The following is a 23,775-nucleotide window of genomic DNA, read 5'->3' as shown; positions in this document are numbered from 1 at the left end:
AGTTGGCAAGCTGCAATATAATAAATTTGTTTTTTGGGGATTAAAAAATAGGATTTTTTGTACTCACCGTAAAATCCTTTTCTCTGAAGTCCATGGACGGACACAGCTCCTTAAATCTTGACAAGTGGGTTATGTTCCCTGTTTACAGGAGAGGACTAGGCAGAAACATGTTAAATAGTTAAATACATGTTACATTAACAGAGTTGAACAGCCCCGCCCAGGGGGCGGTCCCTCCAGACATAACCCTCCTCACTGCAGCTTGCAGCCTCAGTTCGTAACAAGCAGTACAAACCTAAAAAGGAGGGGTGGGAGCTGTGTCCGTCCATGGACTTCAGAGAAAAGGATTTTACGGTGAGTACAAAAAATCCTATTTTCTCTTATCGTCCATGGACGGACACAGCTCCTTAAATCTTGACAAGTGGGACGTCCCCAAGCAGTGTCAAAAAACGAGGGGTGGGAAATATATCAGTAAAAACAATTTTAACTTCACCCCAAAACAAGCAGAGCTCCTCAACGGAGGAGGTGCAACTTTAAACAGCCGCCGGCAAAAACTAGCGGCTGAAAAAAACATCATAAGATGCACTCACAGCAACCATGTAAATTCTGGAAAAAGCGTGAACGGACGAGCAAATCGCCGCCTCGCACACCTGTGAGACCGACGCATGATGTCGAAAAAAAAACCCAGGAAGCACCAATTGCCCTGGTCGAAAGTGCCGTGACCGGAAAGGGGGGCCCGCCCCTTAGAAGCATAGGCCTGTATGACGGCCTGCCTGATCCACCGAGAAATGGTGGTCGACGAGACCGCCAGGCCCTTTTGTGGACCAGACACCGACACAAAAGAGAGTCAGAAGCTCCGAAATGGAGCCGTAGTAGGCTGGTATACCCGCAAAGCGCGTACCACGCCTAAAGTATGAAAGGCCGAAACCTCCTTCGGAAGAAGGGAAGGTCGCGGGCGCACCATCACCTAATCCTTATGGGGGATCAAGCATGGCGGCTTGCAAGACAAGACCGCCAACTCAGAAACCCCTCTAACAGAGGTAAAGGCCACTAAAGGGGCCACCTTCTGAGATAGTGTCAAGAGAAAATCTCTCTGATGTTTCCAAAAGGAAGGTTCCTGAAGAACCGAGAGCACCAGAGTCAAAACTCATGGGGGAAGAGATGGGCCAAGAGGGGAAAGTATATGACAAACCCCTTGTACACAAAAAAAGGGGACCCACCAGGGAATGGGCCGCAAAAAGGCCACTAAACGAACACAGCCAAGGCTGAAATCTGCCCCCAAACGGTGCTTTAAGCAATTTTTAGATCCAATCCAAGCTTTAAAAACAGCAGGACCCTTGACACCGAGAGTACGCCCGTGGACGTCACTCCATCCCTTCGCACCAAGAGAGGTGCGACGGTAGATCCTCCGGAAGAAGACTACGGTGCCCTGTTGAGATGACCGAGTCAGACAGACCCTGGTCACCTAAAGTCTGGCTTCCAATAACCATGTTGAGCAAGTCAGTGACTGTACAACAGGAGGAAGTATGGGACCTTGAGACAGGAACCTCCTGCCCTGGCAATCGCCAGGGTGCCTCCGCTACCAGGCGCCTGATATCAGCGTACCAAGGACACCGAGGTCAATCTGGAGCGATTAGAATCATCGGGATCTCCTCAGCATCCACTCTGTGGAGCGGCCGAGGAAGCAACTACCATGGAGGAATGGCAAAAAATCACTGATACAGACAACACAGGGCCACCAGCGCGACTGACGCGTCTGTACAAGATCACTAGACCTGGCCACTAACTTTGACACCCTTGCGGCGAAGACAAGCTGCCAGCAGATCCATGCCATGTGAGGCTCACCTCCTGCAAGGGAGCCGAAACAACCCAAGCACAAAGACCAATCGCCCTGGTCCAGCATCTGGCGACTCCAGTAGTCCGCCTGCCGGCATACCTGATGGTAGACTGAAGCCAAGGCCGTGGCGTTGTCTGGCTGAAACCAGATCGGTCGACCACAAGGAGAAGCATAGCCTGATCGCCTAAAATAGTAGGACAATGAACAGTAGACAGCGCCTGGTATTCCCAGGCGGTCTCTCACCAGGCACTAGCCAGGCCCGACCCTGGGTAGCTACCGAGACCAGACACATTCAAGGAGGAGTGGTCATAGGTCCACGCAAGTCCAGCGACTCAGGGCCGACTGGACCCCCCAGTTTTGTGAACCTCCAGGTTCACAAACCGTGAGCTGGCATCCGTCGTAAACACCGACCACTGGAAGGAAGGAACAACTTCCCGGACCGAAGAGTCGGGAATCTCTGTCACCAACTCAGAGAGACTCTGACTAGGTGGCGCACAGGAATCTAATGATTTCAGAGACAAGAGATTTTTTACCACCTGGACAGTAGTTCCCCTGGAAAACCAGGGTGTGGAACTGGGCATACAGTACCACCTTGAAGGAGGCTACCCACAGACCCCGAACCAGCAGGCGCCCGGAGAGAAGACCGATTGTGTGATGCCAATACCTTCACCGCAGACTGAAGAGTCTGCAATTTCTCCAGGGGGAAGAAGGACCTTTGCCACTGAGGAGTCTGGATCAACACTAGATACTCCAACGCTGAGTCGGAACCTAGCATGCCCATGATTTGAACCCTGGGTCGCACACATGGAGGGCAGGCTTGCTGCCACCGAGCTACACTTTCTGGCCTAAACGTTTAACATCCACCCGAATCTTCGGAGGGTCTAAATGGGAATAACCCATCCACTAGGTCGGAGACAGAAGCTGCTCTCAGAAGAAAGTCGTCCAAGTAGCCAATGAGGCAAAGCCTCGCTGTCCCAACAAAATTCAAATAAGTGCGAGCTCCTAGCTGAAAACCCATGGTGCCGACGCCAGATCAAAAGGGAGGGCCACAGGCTGACAGAGACCCTTCTCTCATCACGAAGCACAGAAAAAAACACTGTGACATGTGCAAAACGGGACATGAATGTATGCATCCCTGATGTCCGAGGACGTCAGGACATCCCCCGGATGAAGCGCAGCTACCACCGAACAAATGGATTCCATGCAGAACTACCCGACGTTCAAAGGTATTTAGGGCCTGAGGCCCATAGAAAACCCCAAAACTCTCGTCCTGCAGGAAAGGTAAAATTACCTCGCAGCTTAGCAAATCCCACACTGCCCAAGGCAGACCGACGGGCCGAGAGAGGAAGACACAAGGACAGAACTTTGTTCTGTGGATAGGAGGAAACCCTATCTAGTACTCCGAAGAGACCACCTCGCAGACCCACTAGTCGGAGAGCAGGGAGGTTTCACTGAATTGTGAACCTGCAAGCCGCCCCTCCCACCCAGAGCCCAGGCCCACACTGCTACGAATTCAAAATCGCGGCAAAATGCGCGATTTTACCGCGATTTCGCGGCTGCGATTTTGACGCGATTTCGGCCGCAATTTAATGTAAATCGCGGCCCGAAATTGCAAAAAGTAGTACAGGAACCACTTTTTGAAATCGCACTGATTAGGACAGTGCCATTGCCGACAATTGCCGCCGATTTGAGATGCGACCTGACATGTCAAATCGCATCTCAAATCGTTCCAAATCGCACCCAGTGTGAACCAGGGCAGAGACAGGGAGGGAAGGCTATATACATTGGCAGGATTTGGGTAAGGCGTGATCGGCTTATGCACCCAGGGACAGAATAGTCCCCCAGCTGGGCCTTTGACGGCCTGGGAGGGTTGCCCCTAAACAATACACACACATGGTGTGTATGTATATTATGTAGGTGTATGCACACATGTCTTTGGAGGAAACCGGAGTACCCGGAGGAAACCCACGCAGACACAGGGAGCGACAATGCAAGCTCCAGGAAGATTGGCGTCAGTGTGCGGATTCTAACCAATGACTCTTTTGCTGCCAAGTAATGGAGTTAAGCACTACACCACCGTGTGCATAAAACCATTCTGAAACAGACGCCCTGGATAACAAGGGCGCAGCATTCAATGAAGCATCACAGACCTATATGAGGCCCTGGACCAGCTGGTCCGCTAGGCTAATAACCTCAGGAGAGAGTCGGTGCTCCTCCACTGTCTGGTGCAAAATGCTCACTCTGTGAGTTGTATACAGCACTAGGTGCAATTGAAAAACCTCCCAAAAAATGGTGCCAGCGTCGACTGAGACCCCAGTGTAGTGGGCACAAGCCAGACCCCAGCATGGTAAACATGGAATGGGTCAGTACTTCGGATCTTCTATCAGTCAGATCCATAGAAGTGGGGGTTCCCGCCCGGCGGTGAGGGACTACAAAAGCCCTCAGCGGCTTTTCTCATTCCGCATCTCAGAAATTATCAAAGAAGGGCACAGAAGGAAAAAACCTACACAGCGGTCTGATTTGTGTGATCCAAAAAAGACCGAGCCCTCGGCGGAAACCCAGCTGCACTATGCAGCTTAGGAGAGTCCCTTGCAGCAGTAAAAAGCGCACCCATAAATGCCTTATTCTGCCTTTTTTTTTTCTTTTTTTAACTAGGTACCTGGTCCATGGCTCCATAACAGAGCATTCCCCAGGGGATAACGGGGGAAGGGGGCACTCTTTTACCGCCCGCCCGCAGTCCACCCCCACCCTGGCACAAACTGTGTCCAGGACTAACAATAAAAACTCTGTGGGAATCCCAGGTGCTAACACCTGCTGCCACCACCAGCATGTGGGGAAGGACCCAGATACTGACTCCAATATTTACATAGTGTGTATTATAATATGCACACCTGTCCATAGAAATAGACAAAAGCTCCTAGAGCCCTATTCAGGGCCTCTCACCCACTTGCTGCGCTGACCAGGTGTAACCAGGGGACTCCCTCAGGAGGAGACTGCCCAGCGCTGCCTGTGAGGAAAAGAACCGTGAGGTAACTTTTGCAGGGACCTGTGTTTAAACAGGAAAAGCCTCCTAGGGCTGTTTTATTTAAGGACAAGTCACAGATACAGCATAAAAAGCAAAACCATTACAGGTGTCACCAATCAGTCAGCGTCTGCTGAAGTATAATCATAAACATCTGTGCTCATCACAGGGCTTTTTACCTCACAGGAAAGCCCAATACAAAAAAGAAAAAACACAGGCCAGATAACACAGTCCCCTCAGGAAGGCCCCCTCCCCCCTGACAGCGGCAATGTTAGCAATGCAGCAAGGGAAAGGAGCAGGGAAGGGAGAAGGGACCCCCAAACCCCAGGAATGCCCAGCTGTACCAACCCACCGAAGCAGGAGGGGCTGTACTTACCCGTCCAAGCGAGGACTCGCTGACGCATTCCTGACAGAACTACAACCGAAATGGAGGTAGCTGTCGGCCCGGTCCACTGTGAGTGAGACAACACCACAGCCCAGTCATATGTGGACCTCGGAGCAAAGCTCACCGGCCACCTCAGGAGTCATGAGGTATGGCGTGGCAGACCAAGCCTCTTTGCAAAGGTGTGCCCACGCTTGCTGGTCGGACTGAGTAGACTACAAGGATCTATATTATCCAGCCTGTCTCTCAGCCGACAGTTGAAAGAAAATTCTTCAAGAAAAAGTGAAAATAAAATAAAAGAAGATAGAATAAAATAAAATTTCTCCTCAGGGCGCTGGGCCCAAAGGGAGCCATACGTCCTTCTCCTTTGCTAGGCAGAACGAAACTGAGGCTGCAAGCTGCAGTGAGGAGGGTTATGTCTGGAGGGACCGCCCCCTGGGCGGGGCTGTTCAACTCTGTTAATGTAACATGTATTTAACTATTTAACATGTTTCTGCCTAGTCCTCTCCTGTAAACAGGGAACATAACCCACTTGTCAAGATTTAAGGAGCTGTGTCCGTCCATGGACGATAAGAGAAAAGAGGTTTTAAACCCTCAAACCTTTTGTAGGGCAGCAGCCCCCAGGGCGCCCACTTTTACTTATCTGAACCCAATCTTTCCAGTGACAGGGACGAGCAGAACAGTGCCAGCCGCTGTCTCGGGTCCTCATTGGCTGGATTGATAGCAGTTGGCTCCTGCTGCTGTCAAAGCCAGTGACACAGGAGCGACATGCCATTCATTTGAACGGCACCACAAATCACGGCGTAGGTCTGGCGTGTTAAATTGCACTCCAATCGCGGCAACACACATCGCGGAAAGCACGTCGCCTTAAAAGTAGCTCTGAACTTTGAGGTGACAGACTTCATGCGATGCGTGTTACCGCAATTAATCTCACAAAAATCTTAGCAGACCCGCGTCACGATTTGAGGTGTCATTCAAATGAATGGCATGTCACATGAGTCCAGTGATTTGCTGTTTGCACATCAGCGCTTTCAAATCATGGCAGATTCACAGCAAATCTGAAGGCGCTTCAAAACGCTGAAGTGTGAATGCAGCCTAAGATTTCTCTAGTTCAGCTCGGAAATCTTAAAAAAAAAAAAATTCAAATAATGAGTTGCATGCACAAAGTATCAGGGCTACAGAAATCGCTCCCGCCGACCATTGTATGCAGACAACTGGCACCCGCGACTAACAGAATACCTGACCAAAAAAATTGAAATTAGTTTCAATGCGCAAACACACAATACCATTTATAACAAAAAAAAAAAAAAAAAAAAATTAAAAAAAACACACACACACACACACACACACACACACACACACACACACACACACACACACACACACACACACACACCTTGTAAAGATTTATTTTTACATTGAATCAATTGCCATCACAAGAAAAAAAAAAAACACACACACACACACATTGTGCGAGCATGGGCTGTGACAGGTCCTCTTTATGGAGAGATCTAGGGTCTATTAGACTCCAGATCTCTCACCTGCCCTCCAAAGCAGCCGATCAGAAAGATTAGTCCGATTACTGGCCTGGTGCCGGGCAGGAAAGCAGGCAAACAAAAAACCAAACCCTGAACAAAATACTTATCACTTCCAGTTTTAGGTCATAGATATCAGGGACTATCCAGCAGAACCGCCAGCTGCTATCTGGGGTTCCCCGGTGTAATGGCAGAGCAGCGGAAAGAGGGGGGGTGCCCCTCCCGTCGCCTCTAAAAGTTAAGTCATCCTGTGGCTACTTAGTCACTAGGATTGCTTTTATGAAAATAAAAGTTATAAAGCGCATCACAGGCATTTAGACAGTACTTTTGTTAAAGTCAACAGAAACCTCCTCTCCTTTACAGCAAAGAAGATGCCATCTGGGTCTTTCAGTGGGAAACAAAAAAAACCTGTATCGATTCCCCCAACCACACATTTGTTGTGGATGCAGGAATCAACCCCCAGCCCCCATTTCATTGTATTCTAACAGCAGAGACTCGCCTGCCTCCCCGCTGTGAGAATACACTGATCAGTGCTGCAGCCTTTTGCCAATACACACCATTACCCGTCTAGAGGTCTACTGCAACACTCCATAACATGACAGTCGGCCTTTTCAGTCCCATTTAATACATACTGTGTACCCAATTGTTTTTAATAGTTCAGGAAATCAATCTGCCTGGAAATAGGAATTTTCTCTGTAATGCCATTGGTTGAAATACACGTGTCAAATGTCCCTGAATACGAAGCATGTAGGTCTCCCCAAACAAACATCGGAACGTATTCTCTGTACCAAGAGCAAAAGCAATTAAACAGACCTTCAAATACAAAGATGTACAGAATGCTTTAGCCTAATGGCTTTGTTTACCATCACCATGGGCCTTTGACTCAAGCAAACTAGCCCACAGAGACCTAAAACACACAAACAGGCATGACCGACAGGAAGTGATCAGAGAAAACCATGTGCAGGGCACAGCAGCATACAGCTCATTAACCTACCTTTACGCCTGTACTACTTTAAATCAACGCTTGAGAGCCTGTGTAGTGCAATCAAGCACTAAACTAAATCACATCATTTGAGCAGACAGTTTCTTACAAGATGGTTTCATAGGGTAAGATTAGTCTGGTTAAATCCGTCACACCAAGCATGTTTCTTTGCAGCAGACTGATCAAAGGCTTGGCATGATAATGAGAAGCATGTGCCTAATGGGCATCAATTGATCAGGTACATCGCCACATGCGGCATCCTACTGTTATCAATGGCAGCTTCCTGCAAAGGGGAAAACGACATCAGGGCTGCTTGGAAAAGGCTGACAGTTATTCTTTATGGCCCGTGCTTTCTGCCTGAGCACTCTATTTTAGGACCAGACGCAGATCCGTGTGCTTTTTTTCTGCACAAAATGCATGCACAGGGCTAGATTCATAAAGCCCGCCGTAAGTTTGTGCGGGCGTAGCGTATCCGAGATACGCTATGCCGCCGCAACTTAGTGAGGCTGGGGCTGGATTCACAAAGAATCTGCGCCCTAAGTTACAGCAGCGTAGCGTACATCTGCCGGCGTATGCGTAAGCGCGCGGAATTCAAATTCTGAAGAGGTGAGAGTGTTATGTAAATAAAACATGACCCCACGTAAATGATGTCTCTAACGAACAGCGCATGCGCCGTTCGTGAAAGAATCCCAGTGCACATGCTCGAAATTACGCCGCAAAATCGTCAATGCTTTAGACATGAACGTAATTTACGCAAAGCCCTATTCGCGAATGACTTACGGAAACTACGCAAAATTCGACGTCCATACTTAACTTTGGTTGCTCCTCATATAGCAGGAGCAACGTTACGCCGGAAAAAGCCTTACGCAAACGACGTAAAAAATTCCGCCGGGCGCACATACATTTCTGAATCGGCGTATCCAGCTCATTTGCATATTCTACGCTGATATAGACGGAAGCGCCACCTAGCGGCTAGCGTAAATACGCAACTAAGATACGACGGCGTAAGAAACTTACGCCAGTCGGATCTTAGCCTAATTTCAGCGTATCTTGCTTTCTGAATACAGAAAGAAGATACGCCGGCGCAGCTTTGAATTTACGCGGCGTATCAATAGAATAGTCTGAAAATAGTCTGAAAAGAAATCAACAGCAAAAAAGGCAACTAGTAATCAAATAAGGAAAAAACATTTGGCAGAACCAAACAAACCACACGTCCTGTAAAAATTGAGAAATTATTCTAACATCAGCATGAGACAAAACATTACAAGAGACGAGGGCAGACTTCTGAATCAATGATGAGCACTACAAATATTAAAGAGGAGCTCCATTTGACACAAAAATTAAGTTAAACTACAAATACTGTAGCTGACAACTTTATTTTTTTTACAAAAAGTGCTTTATTTCAGTCTGCAACCAATACAGTATAAGCGGAACACAGAACATGGTCCTGTGCAATACACAATAAAACCTTGGTTTGTGAGCATAATCTGTTCCAGAAACATGCTTGTAATCCAAAGCACTTGTATATCAAAGCTTTATTTTTTTTTATTTTTTTTTACAGGGTATAAAATAGAAGAGGCACTTCCAAGTGTAGCAATAAGTTGCTAAAATGTATCATCATTAAAATGTAACCATATTGCTACACTTAAGAAGCTCCCCCTCTTTTTTTATACTCAGTTGTGACATGACGCTACTCTTATATCAAGACATCGCTTGTATATCAAGGCAAAATTTATTAAAAAAACAATCAAAACAGTAGTAGCCAGGTACATATAATCAGACTAGTATGGTGAAACGTGACAGAGTACATGCATAAACAAGAACACCTCCATCATAAAAGGAGGAGAGCCATGGTGTACCAAGGGTCATGGTGTACCCAGGGTCATGGTGGGGCGGGGAACAGTTGCCAACCACACACTTGAGTTGAGCACGGTGGCTAGGGGGGCAGCATGAGGAGGAAGCTCAGGAGAAAAATGTAACAGCCAGAGCATGCACGTTCTGCCACCAGCAGCTCATTTAGATAAATAAATGTAATATCACTTCAATATGATATTAGCACTTTAACTTAAAATAAGTCTCATCGGCCAGCTACCTCCATTTTACTGAACCAGAAGAAAACAGATGGTGGCTATGGTTTTAATCAGTATATGTATGAAGCTTGCAGAGTGCATGACTAGCTTGTAAGAGTTGGTCTAACTGGTCAACGAGGAGAAAAAATAAATAATAGCTTTTGGCAGTACAGAGGAAATACAAGCTATAATTTTCACTAGAGAAGACATGTCATTATCTTCATGAGTAGGTCCAACTCACTGTAAAAAATCCCAACCATACGTGTTTTGAGTACATCACCGACAATAAATCATATCAAGTTGATGCATTCCTAAGATATAGAAGCCATTGCAATGACACCATTTAGTACTTTCTCACCAGTGTTTCTCAACCTTTTTTTAGTCAATGAACCCTTTACAATTCTGCATCTCAAAGCACCCTATTCTAAAATAGGGGGGGGGGGGACGACACACACACAGAACAGCCAATATTAGAGTTGGATTTATTCTTTCAAAGCAAATACACTTTTGCACACTGGTACCGACTAGTATTCCAATGTTCCTTTCCCTCATTTAGTGTCCCCACTCAGCTTATGTGACCCCAGTGCTAATGGAGAGGACAGGGGAGGGGCAAACAAGGACCCCCCCCCCCCATTGTTCTCCATTAACTAATGAGGTCATTGGTTGTTGTTAGGACGTTTGAAGGCTACATGACGCAGAAAGAAAACACAGGGCTTAAAGAGGAACTGCAGTCTGCTCACATAATGTGTAACATTCGCCATTCTGAAGCGTCATACATATCTGTATCTGCCATTTTAACTGCATGGTTTTACAGACAGAGTCCCACCTCTAGCCCTGCAGCTCTCATTGGTTCTCTTATGACTCCCCCCCTCCCTGGCAAACTCACAAGAGAGAGAGCTGCGCATGATTTCATAAGCCTAGGCATTTTACCAGACAAGAAATGGGCTGTATATATTTACTGGCAAAAAAAAATATGTTTTCTATCCAAAATTAAAACAAGGGCAGAAGATTTAATAGATGAAAAAAATAGGTCCGCTTTAATGCAACTAAAAAGACAGGCTTCATTCACCTGGAAGATTTTTAGAATTTTGCAATTTGTAGGCATTTTGCCAGGGCACTGTGGTGGAGAAAGGCTGCTTTAGACCATCTTTAGCATTTTCTAAGGCCTCTTGCACATGGGAGTAGAAAAGGCAACGTTTTACACTGATCAGGATATAGATGCATTGTGGTCTATGAAACCATACATACAGCTCAGCTATGTGGAGATCTGTAATAAAAACGATGAGTACAAAGCTGTAAAACAGAAATAGAACATTCGGTGTGTACACACAGCGGCAATAAATGTGGTTCTGCTCGTCTATGCTTACGTTATCCAAGGCCAAGGTCAAGTGACAGCATTCTATACGTTTATAGAAAAAAAAGTGTTTTTCACCCCCTCAGAAATGTTATTTGGTAATGTTTATGCCCTGAGTCAGGCGTACCATGTAAAACTATACATCAGTCACCCATCAAAGAAATAATACAGATGAATGTAGGTGGTGCCAATAAATGTATTAGGCATTAGTAATCCCAGTGATGGTACACAAGGACAGCAGAAAATGAATCCGCTTTCCAGACTTTGTCACTGCCGTGTAATATTTACCACCTTCATTTAGCTTGCAATAAACTCAACAGTAATAAAGTTGAGGAATGTAGCCAGTGAGTGACGAAATATGCGGTCATTTCTATTCTGCTCATCTGGAAACCAAGTTACCAATGCAATAAGATTCAAATGCCTGCATTGCATGGAGGGAAAAAAAAAATTACATGCATCGTGGTAGAGTCAGGGCTGTGCTTTATGTCAAATCTCCTGAGACTATCATTCAGTGTCAGCAGTGCCTTAGATTTCACACTGTAGATATACAGTACAACCATGAGGTGGTAGTCACAGGAGCGCCTTAACACACTCCCATACAAGGAAGGGCTCTGCTATTTTTCAGGAGGCATTCCAGGCAGAGTTTTTTTTCTCTCCATGAAATGCAGGCATTTGAATCAAATTGCATTGGTAACTTATCAGGATACCTCAAGGATAAAAATTCTGTCTGGAATGCCTCCTGAAAAATAGAGCCCTTCCTTGTATGGGAGTGTGTTAAGGCGCTCCTGTGACTACCACCTCATGGTTGTACTGTATATCTACAGTGTGAAATCTAAGGCACTGCTGACACTGAATGATAGTCTCAGGAGATTTGACATAAAGCAAAGCCCTGACTACCACAATTGCCTCCTCCACTCACAAAAAAAAAAAAAAAAAAAAAAAAATGTATAATATATATATATATATATATATATATATATATATATATATATATATATATATATATATATATATATATATATACATACATACATACATACATATATACATATATATACACATACATATATATATATATATACACATACATATACATACACATACACACACACACACACGCACATATATACACACGCACACACACACACACACAACTCTCTCAAGTCAAAAACTGCAGGTACTTTTTTTTTTTTTGAGCGATCTGCCAATTTTCAGATCGTTAGTAGGGTGCTGGCGACAGCCGATTCCAAGTTTCAGACAAAAGCTGGATGTGCAGACTACGATTTTTGTCGTACGTGAACTCAACGTCCAATTTTCGTCAAAAATAAAAATTAGCAAGACTATTCATGCTCAAAAAAATAAAGAACACATACAAAACTATTTAACACATTTTACGTCACTTTGTTCTGAAGTTGTATTCTGTGATTTCTGTCGTACGAGAATTTTCGTATGGCGAGTAACCTCTTCACTTTCGACATGAGACGAGCATGCAAAAAAAAGACAAACGGTCGCCTGAAAATCTGATCATATGCTTTTAGTCACAGCTCTCTGATCTTCTCCCTCCTTGCTCATTGGAGCGCTGAGCTGTGGAGGAGGCAGAGGGCCCGTCTCAGGCTCTCAGCCCAGGCACAAAACGAACTGCACTCCTGTGATCCATAGGAGAGATCCAGCTCAACACTCTGTAAACGTCTGGGAACTGAAGAGATCAGTTGCTGAGTTTTGGGAATGGAATGATGTCCCGTTTTTTTGCGCGATATAGGTTTCCGACTGCTCAATAGTCCTGGCCTGCGTCATCTTTGTTGTATTTTTCATATGAAAATGTGCCAAATATTTTCAATTGGTGAAAGGTCTGGACTGCAGGCAAGCCATTTAGCAACCTGGACTCTACTATCAAGTCATGCTGTTGTCATAAATAGAGTATGTGGTTTAGCATTGTCATGCTGAAATATACATGGATATAGTCTGGATGAGAGCATATGCTGCGCTAAAGCCTGGAAATATCTTTCAGCACCGACGGTACCTTTCCAGACGCACGAATGATCGCCCATACTATCAGAAACGCAGGCTTTTAAACTGAGCACCAACAAGCCAGAAAGTCAGATGGTTACTAAAAAGAATGTAAAATTTTGATTCGCCTGATCACAAAACAGTTTTCCCAATTTGTAACAGACCATTTTATAAGAGCTCTGGCCTACTGGATTTGGCAGCGTCCAACTAGGAAGAGCCAAATCAAGTACCTGTACATGATTTTGTGTAGGAGAGTCGCCACGCCACGTGGGGCGGTCAGCAAGTGGTTAAACATTCAATATGTTTTCTAATGTGAATGAAATATGGGTTTAGGAGACTTGCAAATCATTGCATTTGTTTTCTTTTTTTCTTTTTTTTTTTTAAGTAGGATTTTATACAGAGTTTGTAAAAAAAATAAAAATGATAGGGTTATACTAATGATCGACTTAAAGCAGGGCTCCACCCTCTCCAAGAAAAATTCAATAAAAATAGTCAGCAGCTACAAATACTGTAGCTGCGGACTTTTAATATTAGACACTTTCTCATCCAGGGATCCCGTGATGTCAGCATCTCAGCCGATTTTCCAATCGGCACTCGGGGTGCTGCAGCCACCATTACTTTTAATGGAAACTGGCAGTGAAGCCTTGCCGATTCACAGCTGGTTCCCTAATGCGCTACACTTTGTGAACGGCCCGGCAGCAGGCAAAGGAGGGGGGGGGGGGGCACAAACTTCATCTCCCGCCGGAGCAGTCACATTGAAGTGCTAGCAATACACTCTGAAGGAGACCTATCATCCTTAAACAGGTGCAGTAGAAAGCATACAAGCCAATGTAAGTGGAGGACAAGTAATACCATTTAGACTTTTCACACTGAGGAGTTTTTCAGGCGGTACAGCACTAAAAATAGCGCTGCTATCCCACCTGAAAAACTCCTTCACTGCAGACTCAATGTGAAAGCCTGAGGGCTTTCACACTGAGGCGATGCGCTGGCGGGAGACAAAAAAATCTCCTGTCAGCAGCATCTTTGGAGCGGTGAGAGGAGTGGCATGTATACCGCTCCTTCCCATTGAAAACAATGGAAAACCGCGGCAATACCACCCACAATGCGCCTTTATAGCGGTGCATTGCGGGCGGTATTAACCCTTTATCGGCCGCTAGCAGGGGTTAATACCGCACCGCTAGCGGCTGATTCCCGCGGCAATCCCGGTGGTATAGCGCCGCTATTTTTAGCGGCGATATACCGCCACCGCGGCTACAGGTCCAATGTGAAAGGGGCCTTATACCAGGGATATGCAATTAGCGGACCTCCAGCTGTAGCAGAACTACAAATCCCACAAGGCATAGCAAAACTCTGACAGCCACAAGCATGACACCCAGAGGCAGAGGCATGATGGGACTTGTAGTTTTGCAGCAGCTGGAGGTCTGCTAATTGCATATCACCGACTTATACCATCAACGGGTTAAGTTTTTGTGATTTTTCTAAATCCACACTTGAAACTTTTTAGTTTGCAGTCTGATCAGTTGCTATGGGTAGCACAGACAGATTTGTTTATCAGATGAACTACAAAAATCAAGGTACGTTATGAAAATGTGGGCATTTTTAATGTACGGTACTTAACCAGCCTTCTTGCATCATGAAGAAATGACAAAGTAAAAAACATGACACCCAGCGCATACAAAGTTAACTAAAAAGATTAGCGTCCTGCTAATGTGGTTAACTGATCAAAACATCTAAAATAGCACATTACCATAGTGTGAAAGCCATTGTTTATCTGCAAAGCCAGCAAGATAGCAGACATTTCCCCCCCTTGGATTTCTATCAGAACAGATTGTCACTTCCTGTACACAGCTAATCATTTGCATTACATAGATCACATCATTCATTTGGTTTCTCAGGGAAATGAGGAAGCTTTGCATTAGTCACACAGGAAGCAGAACAAGTGGTAACATTTGAGCAAGACATTTCACAAATTCTTCATTTCACAAGATTCCGCCATATTAAGAAAACATTTCAGACCATTTTTCAATATCCAAATCAGGACAAAAACAGCTGAAAGTCTCATTTTTACACTCTGACCTGCAGACTCCCTATACTTTTGCTGGATTGTGCACACAAAAATAGAAGTCCAATAATAAAGCCAAGAAAACAAAAAAACCCAACACACTCTGTACGCCATTCCAACAGCTTGTCCAGCATGAGTACGAATGACAGTTGCTGTTGTTGGCAGAGCTGAATGCACCAGTTCATTTGTTTTTGAAACTGCAAATCAAAGTCGCGCGGCACTGAAAGCCTGTCTATACCAATGAAGCAAAAGCTGTACGCCAGGGGTGTCAAACTGGCAGCCCTCCAGCTGTTGCAAAACTACAAGTCCCATGAGGCATTGCAAGGCTAACAGTTACAAGCATGACTCCCACAGGCAGAGGCATGATGGGACTTGTAGTTTCGGAACAGCTGGAGGGCCGCCAGTTTGACACCCCTGCTGTACGCCATCCCACAACTCCGAGGACACAAGGAAGCAAACACAATCCCACTGTAGTTCTGGGAAAAACACTGGAATGTAAATACACATCTAAGACAATTGGCTTTTACACCTCTGGAATGACAGATTAACATGGCTTGTGATCAAACACACAAGAAAAGGGGTCCTCACCTGCCCAGCTCATGGCCGGGGGCCATAGTGTAGCGGGATGTAAATGGCTGGCTCTGGATGGGGGTAGTAGGCTCTCCGAGGAGTCCAGGCCTCTCATGACTTTTCCTCTCCTGCTGTCTCCTTGCAGTCCTCGGAGTGCTACAACATTTATCCATCATGCCATAGCTTTCTTCTGGGATCATTCCGATAACAACCTGGACAAGAAAAGAAAGGCAGTGTCAACTGGAAGTCTACTATCCTAACACAGGACAGAGAAAAAGAATTCCGCCAATAACGGTTTGACTGATGGCTTTGCACCCAGCAACGTTGTATAGTGGGGTGCTTCTGACAAGGCCACCCAAGTCTCATATTTCAGTGTATTGACCAGAACTTGTATGTATTGACCAGTGCCCTCCATTAGAAGCTTTGCCAGCTTCCTGTTCAGTGAGGCCAAGGGGTTTCACTCACAGAATGGATACAGCGCCCAGAGGCGATTCAGTTTGCATGTGTTGCGCTATAAGTTTTTCACTCACTCACTCAGTGACCAATCACACCCCTCCTCATTTCTGGTCCCTATAACAAGAAGGTTCCCAATTGGAAGACACCCCTTTTTCCCCAGTGACTACCAGCCTTTTTGATTTACTCTTAGGCCCTTTTCACACGGGGCAGGAGCGGTATACCGTCGTATTTACCGCGATATTCGGCCACTAGCGGGGCGGTTTTAACCTCCGCTAGCGGCCGAAAAAGGGTTAATACCGCCTGCAATGCGCCTCTGTAGAGGGGCATTGCCGGTGGTATTACCGTGGTTTCCCCATCGATTTTAATGGGAAGGAGCGGTAAACACCCCGCTTCAAAGATGCGGCTAGTAGGAATTTTGGAGCGGTCCTGCTAGCGCACCGCGTCAGTGTGAAAGCCTTTGGACTTTCACACTGAAGACTACAGGGCACGATTTTTTCTGGTAGTATAGAATCGCTATTTTTAGCGATAAACCGCCTGAAAAACGTGTCATCAGTGTGAAAGGGGCCTTAGTGACCCCATTGGAAATGTCCCCTTTTCCTTCTCCGGTGACAACTCAAATTTTTGTTCTCTTCGATTTTACATCCAGTGATAAAAGTTACTACATCAAATAGGAAAGGTGGCATATGCAGACAATAAAAACCTGACAGGGATTGTATCCTTTCCCGGATCTATCCAAAAACAGAAAAAATAAAAAGCGTGGATCAGATGGGCTTTGAGCTCCATTTTTATTAGCGTGTTTTCCAACGCTGCGCGATTTCCAGTGCGACTTTACAGTCTCTGGACCAAATTACTGCAGACGCCTTTTCATCATTGCTGCGACCAAGTCACACCGATTTGAACAGGCGCCATTGGCCACGCAACTTTGATGTCCACAAGTGTGAATGGAGTTTTAAAGTCCCACTGGAAAAATCATGCAACTTTGGAGTTGCGCTAATGTGAATGGAGCCTAACTGCATCGGATCCAGTCATTGTGAAGGTATTCTGACAGCTGCAGGAGCTGTGGCTGTCTAAACACAACAACCCAGGGAGGGGAGAGTAACTCCATCCACGCTGCCCAGCATAGATGGGGGAAATCCATCAATCCCTCTGGTTCAGGACTATACAGAAGAACATCTACAGATGGGACATGCAAATAGCAGACCTCCAGCTGTTGCAGAACTACGATTCCCATGAGGCATAGCAAGACTCTGACAGCCACAAGCATGACACCCAGAGTCAGAGGCATGATGGGACTTGTAGTGAACAACTGGAGGGCCGTCGTGTGAAGACCCCTGCCCTAAGGGATCATTCACACCATGTAGTGACCTGAGCACACATAAGACCTCGGTCACATTATGTGCGGCGACCTGCGCTTTTTCTGCACGGGATAAACACTTCTAGAGATGAGCTTGGAAGCATCGCTAGCGTTCAGCATCTTTTTTCACCCCAATGAAGCTGCGGGCTGGGTCGTTCCCAACCTGCAGCGCTTTGTTTACATGGGTTTTGGGGTGGGAAAGACCCGACCTGCAGCCCATTGGCAGAAAAAAATAAAAATAAAAAGTTTGGATAGAGAGGAGACCCATCTATAGGCCCCTTTTACAACGCACATCTGCATTTTTCTGCAGCACACTAAATGCATGTCAGTGCACCGGTGAGCGGAGACATGAATGAAAGGTCGTTATGTGACACTAATAAAGTTGCAAAAAAAAAAAAGCCAAATGCCAAAAAACATGCAGCTCACAGCATTTTCCATGCAAACCTTTTCCATGCATTTTTATGAATCAACGAGCTCTAAAATACAGGACGGCAAAAAAACAAATAAAACAACACAGTGTATCCTTATTCCAAACTAAATAGAGGGGGGGGGGTGTTGAAACTTTAGATACACCTTAACCCCTTGTGTGCCCCCTATCCCACCCCCCACACACTGGGGTCAGCTCAGGCAGGATTTCCACCAAGAGAAAATGGTTAAATTTTGAACACGTGACTGTCACATTCAAATCTGATTGGCCAGGGCTGCAAACCTGTCACTTTAGCGACATACAGTGCCTGCTCTACGAACTGTCCCCAAGCAAAGCCCTTCCCATACAGCTCAATGGCATCCTATGTACTAGCAGTATAGGGAGAATTTAGCCTGGTGACTGCCTATAGAGCTTCCCTTATTGAAGTAAAGCGCATACAAGTCCAGGGAATTGAGGGAGACCGAGATATAATAGACACATACCACGTCCTGTACACGGAGCCGAGGAACCGCACGCACAACGCCACTCACAGATCCAACGGCTGAGACTGTCCTCACCACAGCCAGCGCCGACTCCACACCCAGCCTATAACACGCCCACAATGCACCTACAACACCGCCCACTGCAAGCTTCCTCACTGGCCGGGAGTGGGGCGGAGTTCAAGGTGCCCATCAAACCAAGCTGCAGTGACTCGCGTGTCCACTAGGGGGCGCTGAACTAGACGTGGCGCTGGTGTCCGTGTAGCCGTGGTGACAGATGTAGTGGGCGAGTCCGCAGTTCGGGGTTACACTTATTAATACCGATCAGTACTGATTCTTCAGGATTATATGGAAGGATATTACTGGATTTATCATACTGCCAGTGGAGTTTGCACTTTAAATGGCTCGGATTCTCAAAGCAGTCACGCCTGCCTGGGTACAGCAAAAACGTGCAAAAAAATTATTAAAGCACACATTTTTCCGCACGGCAAAACACAAAAAATGCACAAAAAACACGGTAAAGCACACATTTTTCCGCACGGTCAAACTCCAAAAATGCACAAAAAACACTGTAAAGCACACATTTTTCCGCACGGCAAAACACAAAAAATGCACAAAAAAAACTCTCTAAAGCACACATTTTTCCGCACGGCCAAACACAAAAAATGCACAATAATGCTTTAAAGCACACATTTTTCTGCACGACCAAATGCCAAAAATGCACAAAAAACGCTCTAAAGCACACACATTTTTCCGCACGGCCAAACGCCAAAAATACACAAAAAACGCTCTAAAGCACACATTTTTCCGCACGGCAAAACACAAAAAATGCACAAAAAACGCTCTAAAGCACACATTTTACCGCACGGTAAAACACAAAAAATGCACAAAAAACACTCTAAAGCACACATTTTTCTGCACGACCAAATGCCAAAAATGCACAAAAAACGCTCTAAAGCACACACATTTTTCCGCACGGCCAAACGCCAAAAATACACAAAAAACGCTCTAAAGCACACATTTTTCTGCACGGCAAAACACAAAAAATACACAAAAAACGCTCTAAAGCACACATTTTTCTGCACGGCAAAACACAAAAAATGCACAAAAAACGCTCTAAAGCACACATTTTTCTGCACAACCAAACGTCAAAAATGCACAAAAAACGATCTAAAGCGCACATTTTTCTGCATGGCAAAACACAAAAAAAGCACACATTTTTCCGCACAGCCGAACGTCAAAAATGCACAAAAAATGCTCTAAAGCACACATTTTTCCACACGGCCAAACGCCAAAAATGCACAAAAAACGCTCTAAAGCACACATTTTTCTGCACGGCCAATGCCAAAAATGCACAAAAAACAGTGCAAAATGCACTCGGTAAATGTTTGGTATACGAGCTTCTTTAGCACAGTACAATGAATGGTGTCGCTATAAAAATGCTCCAAAAAAGTTCGTTAGCGTCGCTCAAACGTGAATGGAACCCGCAAGTTGGGCATCTACCCAGCTCTTGGCAGGAGAAAAGATGTGTTAAAACTGCACAGATTTGCAAACGCAGGCTTTTGGGCATTCAGTCTTTTTTCCGCCTGAAACGATTCTCTCCTGAGGGCTAGTTCACACCACAAAAACGTCTTCCGGATCCATTCTGGATGCGTTCTGCATGCGCTTTTTTGACCCTTTTTTTATGCATTCCGGTGCGTTTTTCATGTGTTCCAGATGCATTCTTCCTCCCTTTTTTTCTTCCTGTTTTTTCCACTGTACTGGAGTCTGTTGCATCTTCGATGTGTACCGGTGCATTGTTTGATGCATTTTACTGCATTCGGCTCCATTCACATTCTCAGTTGTCATGCTTTTTGCAGAAATGCAGGACATTTTTTTAACATGGGCTCCTATAAAACACGTTCACATCAATGCATTTTGTGCCTCTGCGTGTTTGGAAAGGGTCACACCTATGCATTTTTTGTGTGCGTTTTCAGTTTTGCAGAAACACGCTACAGTCCATTTATCATGGTTTCCTATGGATGTGGGTCACATCTGTGCCTTTTTATGGAAGGGGTCAGGGTTTTTATTCTGGTTTTTCCATAGACTTCAGTGGTTTAAAGATGTGTATTGAAAAACGCAAACTGCACCTGGAATACGCAAACTACAACCTGAATAGGTGTGAATCAGGCCCTAGGCCTTCGGTTCGATTCACACGTGTGCAGGTTGTAGTTTGCATATTGCAGGTGTATTTTGTGATTTTTCAATACACATCTTTTAACCACTGAAGTCTATGGAGCCAAAAACCTGAATAAAAACCCTGACCCTTTCCATAAAAGCACAGATGTGACCCACATCCATAGGAAACCATGATAAATGGACTGTAGTGTGTTTCTGCAAAACTGAAAACTCACACAAAAAATGCATAGGTGTGAACCAGGCCTTAGGGACTTTTTAAAATGCAAAAAGGGATGTTTTTTTTTTGCCTGTAAATACCTATGACCGCATAGACACACACATAGGCCCAGATTCTCAAAGGACTTAGCGCCATGTACGCCGTCGTAAGTCCTATTCTGACCCGTCGTATCTATGCGACTGATTCTTAGAATCAGTTACGCATAGATATCCATTAGATCCGACAGGCGTAAGTCTCTTACGCCGTCGGATCTAAACTGCATTTTTTTTTGCCCGCTAGGTGGCGCTTCCGTCGAATTCCGCGTTGAGTATGCAAATTAGCTAGATACGTGAATTCCCAAACGTACGCGCGGCTGACGCAGTAAAGTTACGACGTTTACGTTAGGATTTTCCCAGCGTAATGTTGCCCCTGCTATATGGTGGCATAAGTGCGGCGCAACAATGTTAAGTATGGCCGTCGTTCCCGCGTCGAAATTTTAAAAAGTTACGTCATTTGCGTAAGTCGTCCGTGAATGGGGCTGGACGTCATTTACGTTCACGTCGAAACCAATGACGTCCTTGCGACGTCATTTGGAGCAATGCACACTGGGATATTTTATGGAGGGCGCATGCGCAGTTCGTTCGGCGCGGGGACGCGCTTGATTTAAATGATAAACGCCCCCTACCCGCCGAATTTGAATTCCGCCGGGTGATTTACGCTACGCCTCCGCAACTTACGGAGCAAGTGCTTTGAGAATACAGCACTTGCCCGTGTAAGTTGCGGCGGCGTAACGTAAATCAGATACGTTACGCCCGCACAATTTTGCGCGGCTGTACGTGAATCTGCCCCATAGGCTAACATAAAGGAGCATTTAGAGGCCAAAAAAATGTTTAAAAGCAGAAGTAATGTCCCGAAGCAGCAGCGTTTTGACAGAAAAATGCTTGATGTGTGTCAACCTCCCTTAACGCTAGGTGCAATTTAGCACTAATTAATAAATTAATTTCAATGGCCAGAATACTGTAAATGATTATTCTGGCCAATGAAATTAATTCATGTTCAAGCGCTAGATGGGCCTAAACGATTTACAAGCGTCAATCGCGGCCTTATTGTCTTTTTACTAAGAGCCCTTTCCCACTGATGCGCTTTTTCCATCCTTTCTAGCAGGACAAAAGTGCATCCAAATGATTTCCCTTTAAATCCTATGAGACTTTTTACATCACTGCGCTGCATTTGCGTTGCAGTTTGAGAAGTCCTGTGTGCTGCATCCTTGGTGTGCTTATACACAATGCACCAAAGATGCACCTTCCTTTGACGTCAATGGAAAACGCACCAAAAAAATGCACCCAGGGTTTGTTTTAGCTGCATTTTTGGGGTCACTATGCTGAGTGAGCACAACCTGGCTTCCTTAACAACCAGTGAATAGCTGATTATTAGGGAGTCGGCACATGTAAATAATGGCCTCCCTCCGCACAGCCCCCCTTCTGTGGTGGTCACCAGTAGCACCAGGGTTCAGTCTTCCACCTGGTGGGTGTCAGCCAGGATTTCGCCCGCCACCTACCCTCAGATTCTGGGAGTCGATGCTCCCTGCTGTCCTGCCCTGTCTCTCCGCCTCCGATGGTAGCATCGCTGGGAGAGGCATTGTCACTGGTTGTTAAGGACCCTGGCAGGTTCTGACTCCTTAACCACTTCCCTACCGGGCCAAATCTGGCACTTCTCTTCATCATGTAAAAATATTTTTTTTGCTAGAAAATTACTCAGAACCCCCAAACATATTTTATATATATACAGTATAGCATACACCCTAGGGAATAAATTGGCAGTCATTGCAACTTTTTATCTTGCACGGTATTTGCGCAATAATTTTTCAGACGCCATTTTTTTGAAAAATAAATACATTTCATGAATTAAAAAATAACAAAACAGTAAAGTTAGCCCAATTTTTTTGTATAATGTGAAAGATGATGTTATGCTGAGTAAATAGATACCTAATTTGTCACGCTTTAAAATTGCGCACACTCATGGAATGGCCCAAACTTCGGTACTTTTTCATTTTTTTTTACATGTTACCAGTTTATAGTTACTGAGGAGGTGTAGTGCTAGAATTGTTGCACGCGCTCTAACGCATGCTGTGATACCTCACATGTGTGGTTTGAACACCGTTTACATATGTGGGCGGGACTTACGTGTGTGTTCGACTCTAGGGGCGAGCTATCGGGTACAGGGGCATTTTAATTTTTTTTTTATTTAATTTTTTATTTTACGTAATTATTTTTATTTTTACACTTTATTTAACTTTTTCATTTTTTTGATCACTTTTATTCCTATTACAAGAAATGTAAACATCCCTTGTAATTGGAATTGTTTGTGACAGGTCCTCTTTATGGAGAGAGGCGGGGTCAATAAGACCCCACATCTCTCTTCCAGGCTGTAAAGCATGAGATCGGGAAAAAAAATCACTGATCTCATGCTGACAGCCACAATTGCGGCTTTGTTTTCTTCCGGGTACCCGGGTGTGACGTCATAACGTTGCGCCCCGGCCTCCGACGGTCATCTGATCACCGGAAATCTCTATGGTCCTCATCCAGCCCCAGCCGATTCGTTCTCTGGGCCCCCGATGGCACAGGAGAGCCCAGAGAAGCACCGAATGGCGTCGGGAGGGGGGAACTCCCTCCCGTCGCCTATAAGAACGATCAAGCGGCGGAACTGCCACTATGATCGTTCTTACGGTGCGCAGAATCGCCGGCAGAAAAAAAGGATATCTGAATGACGGCAGTAGCTGCAGGCATCATTCAGATATCCCCCCCTAAAATCCAGGACGTCGTATGACGTTCTACGGTAGGGAAGTGGTTAACAACCACCCGCTGGCAT

At 45.5% G+C, this 23,775-nt stretch overlaps 1 protein-coding gene across 1 annotated transcript in view; it reads right to left on the bottom strand.

Annotated features, from left to right (window-relative positions):
* STK17A (serine/threonine kinase 17a) overlaps positions 1–18,645 on the bottom strand; it is a 60,308-nt gene extending 41,663 nt beyond the window's left edge. Inside the window, exons 1-2 of the mRNA XM_040353255.1 lie at positions 18,537–18,645; positions 15,836–16,029 (exon numbers count right to left, since the gene is read on the bottom strand). Coding sequence (XP_040209189.1) covers positions 15,836–16,017 — 182 coding nt within the window. The 5' untranslated portion in view covers positions 16,018–16,029; positions 18,537–18,645. The remainder of the gene's footprint in view (positions 1–15,835; positions 16,030–18,536) is intronic.
* Positions 18,646–23,775: the final 5,130 nt, after the last annotated feature.

This window comes from Rana temporaria, chromosome 5, assembly GCF_905171775.1.
Source record: "Rana temporaria chromosome 5, aRanTem1.1, whole genome shotgun sequence".
In the NCBI taxonomy this organism is placed as follows: Eukaryota; Metazoa; Chordata; class Amphibia; order Anura; family Ranidae; genus Rana; species Rana temporaria.
The sequence above is the reverse complement of the archived record's forward strand: the minus strand, read 5'-3'. Positions and strand labels throughout refer to the sequence as shown.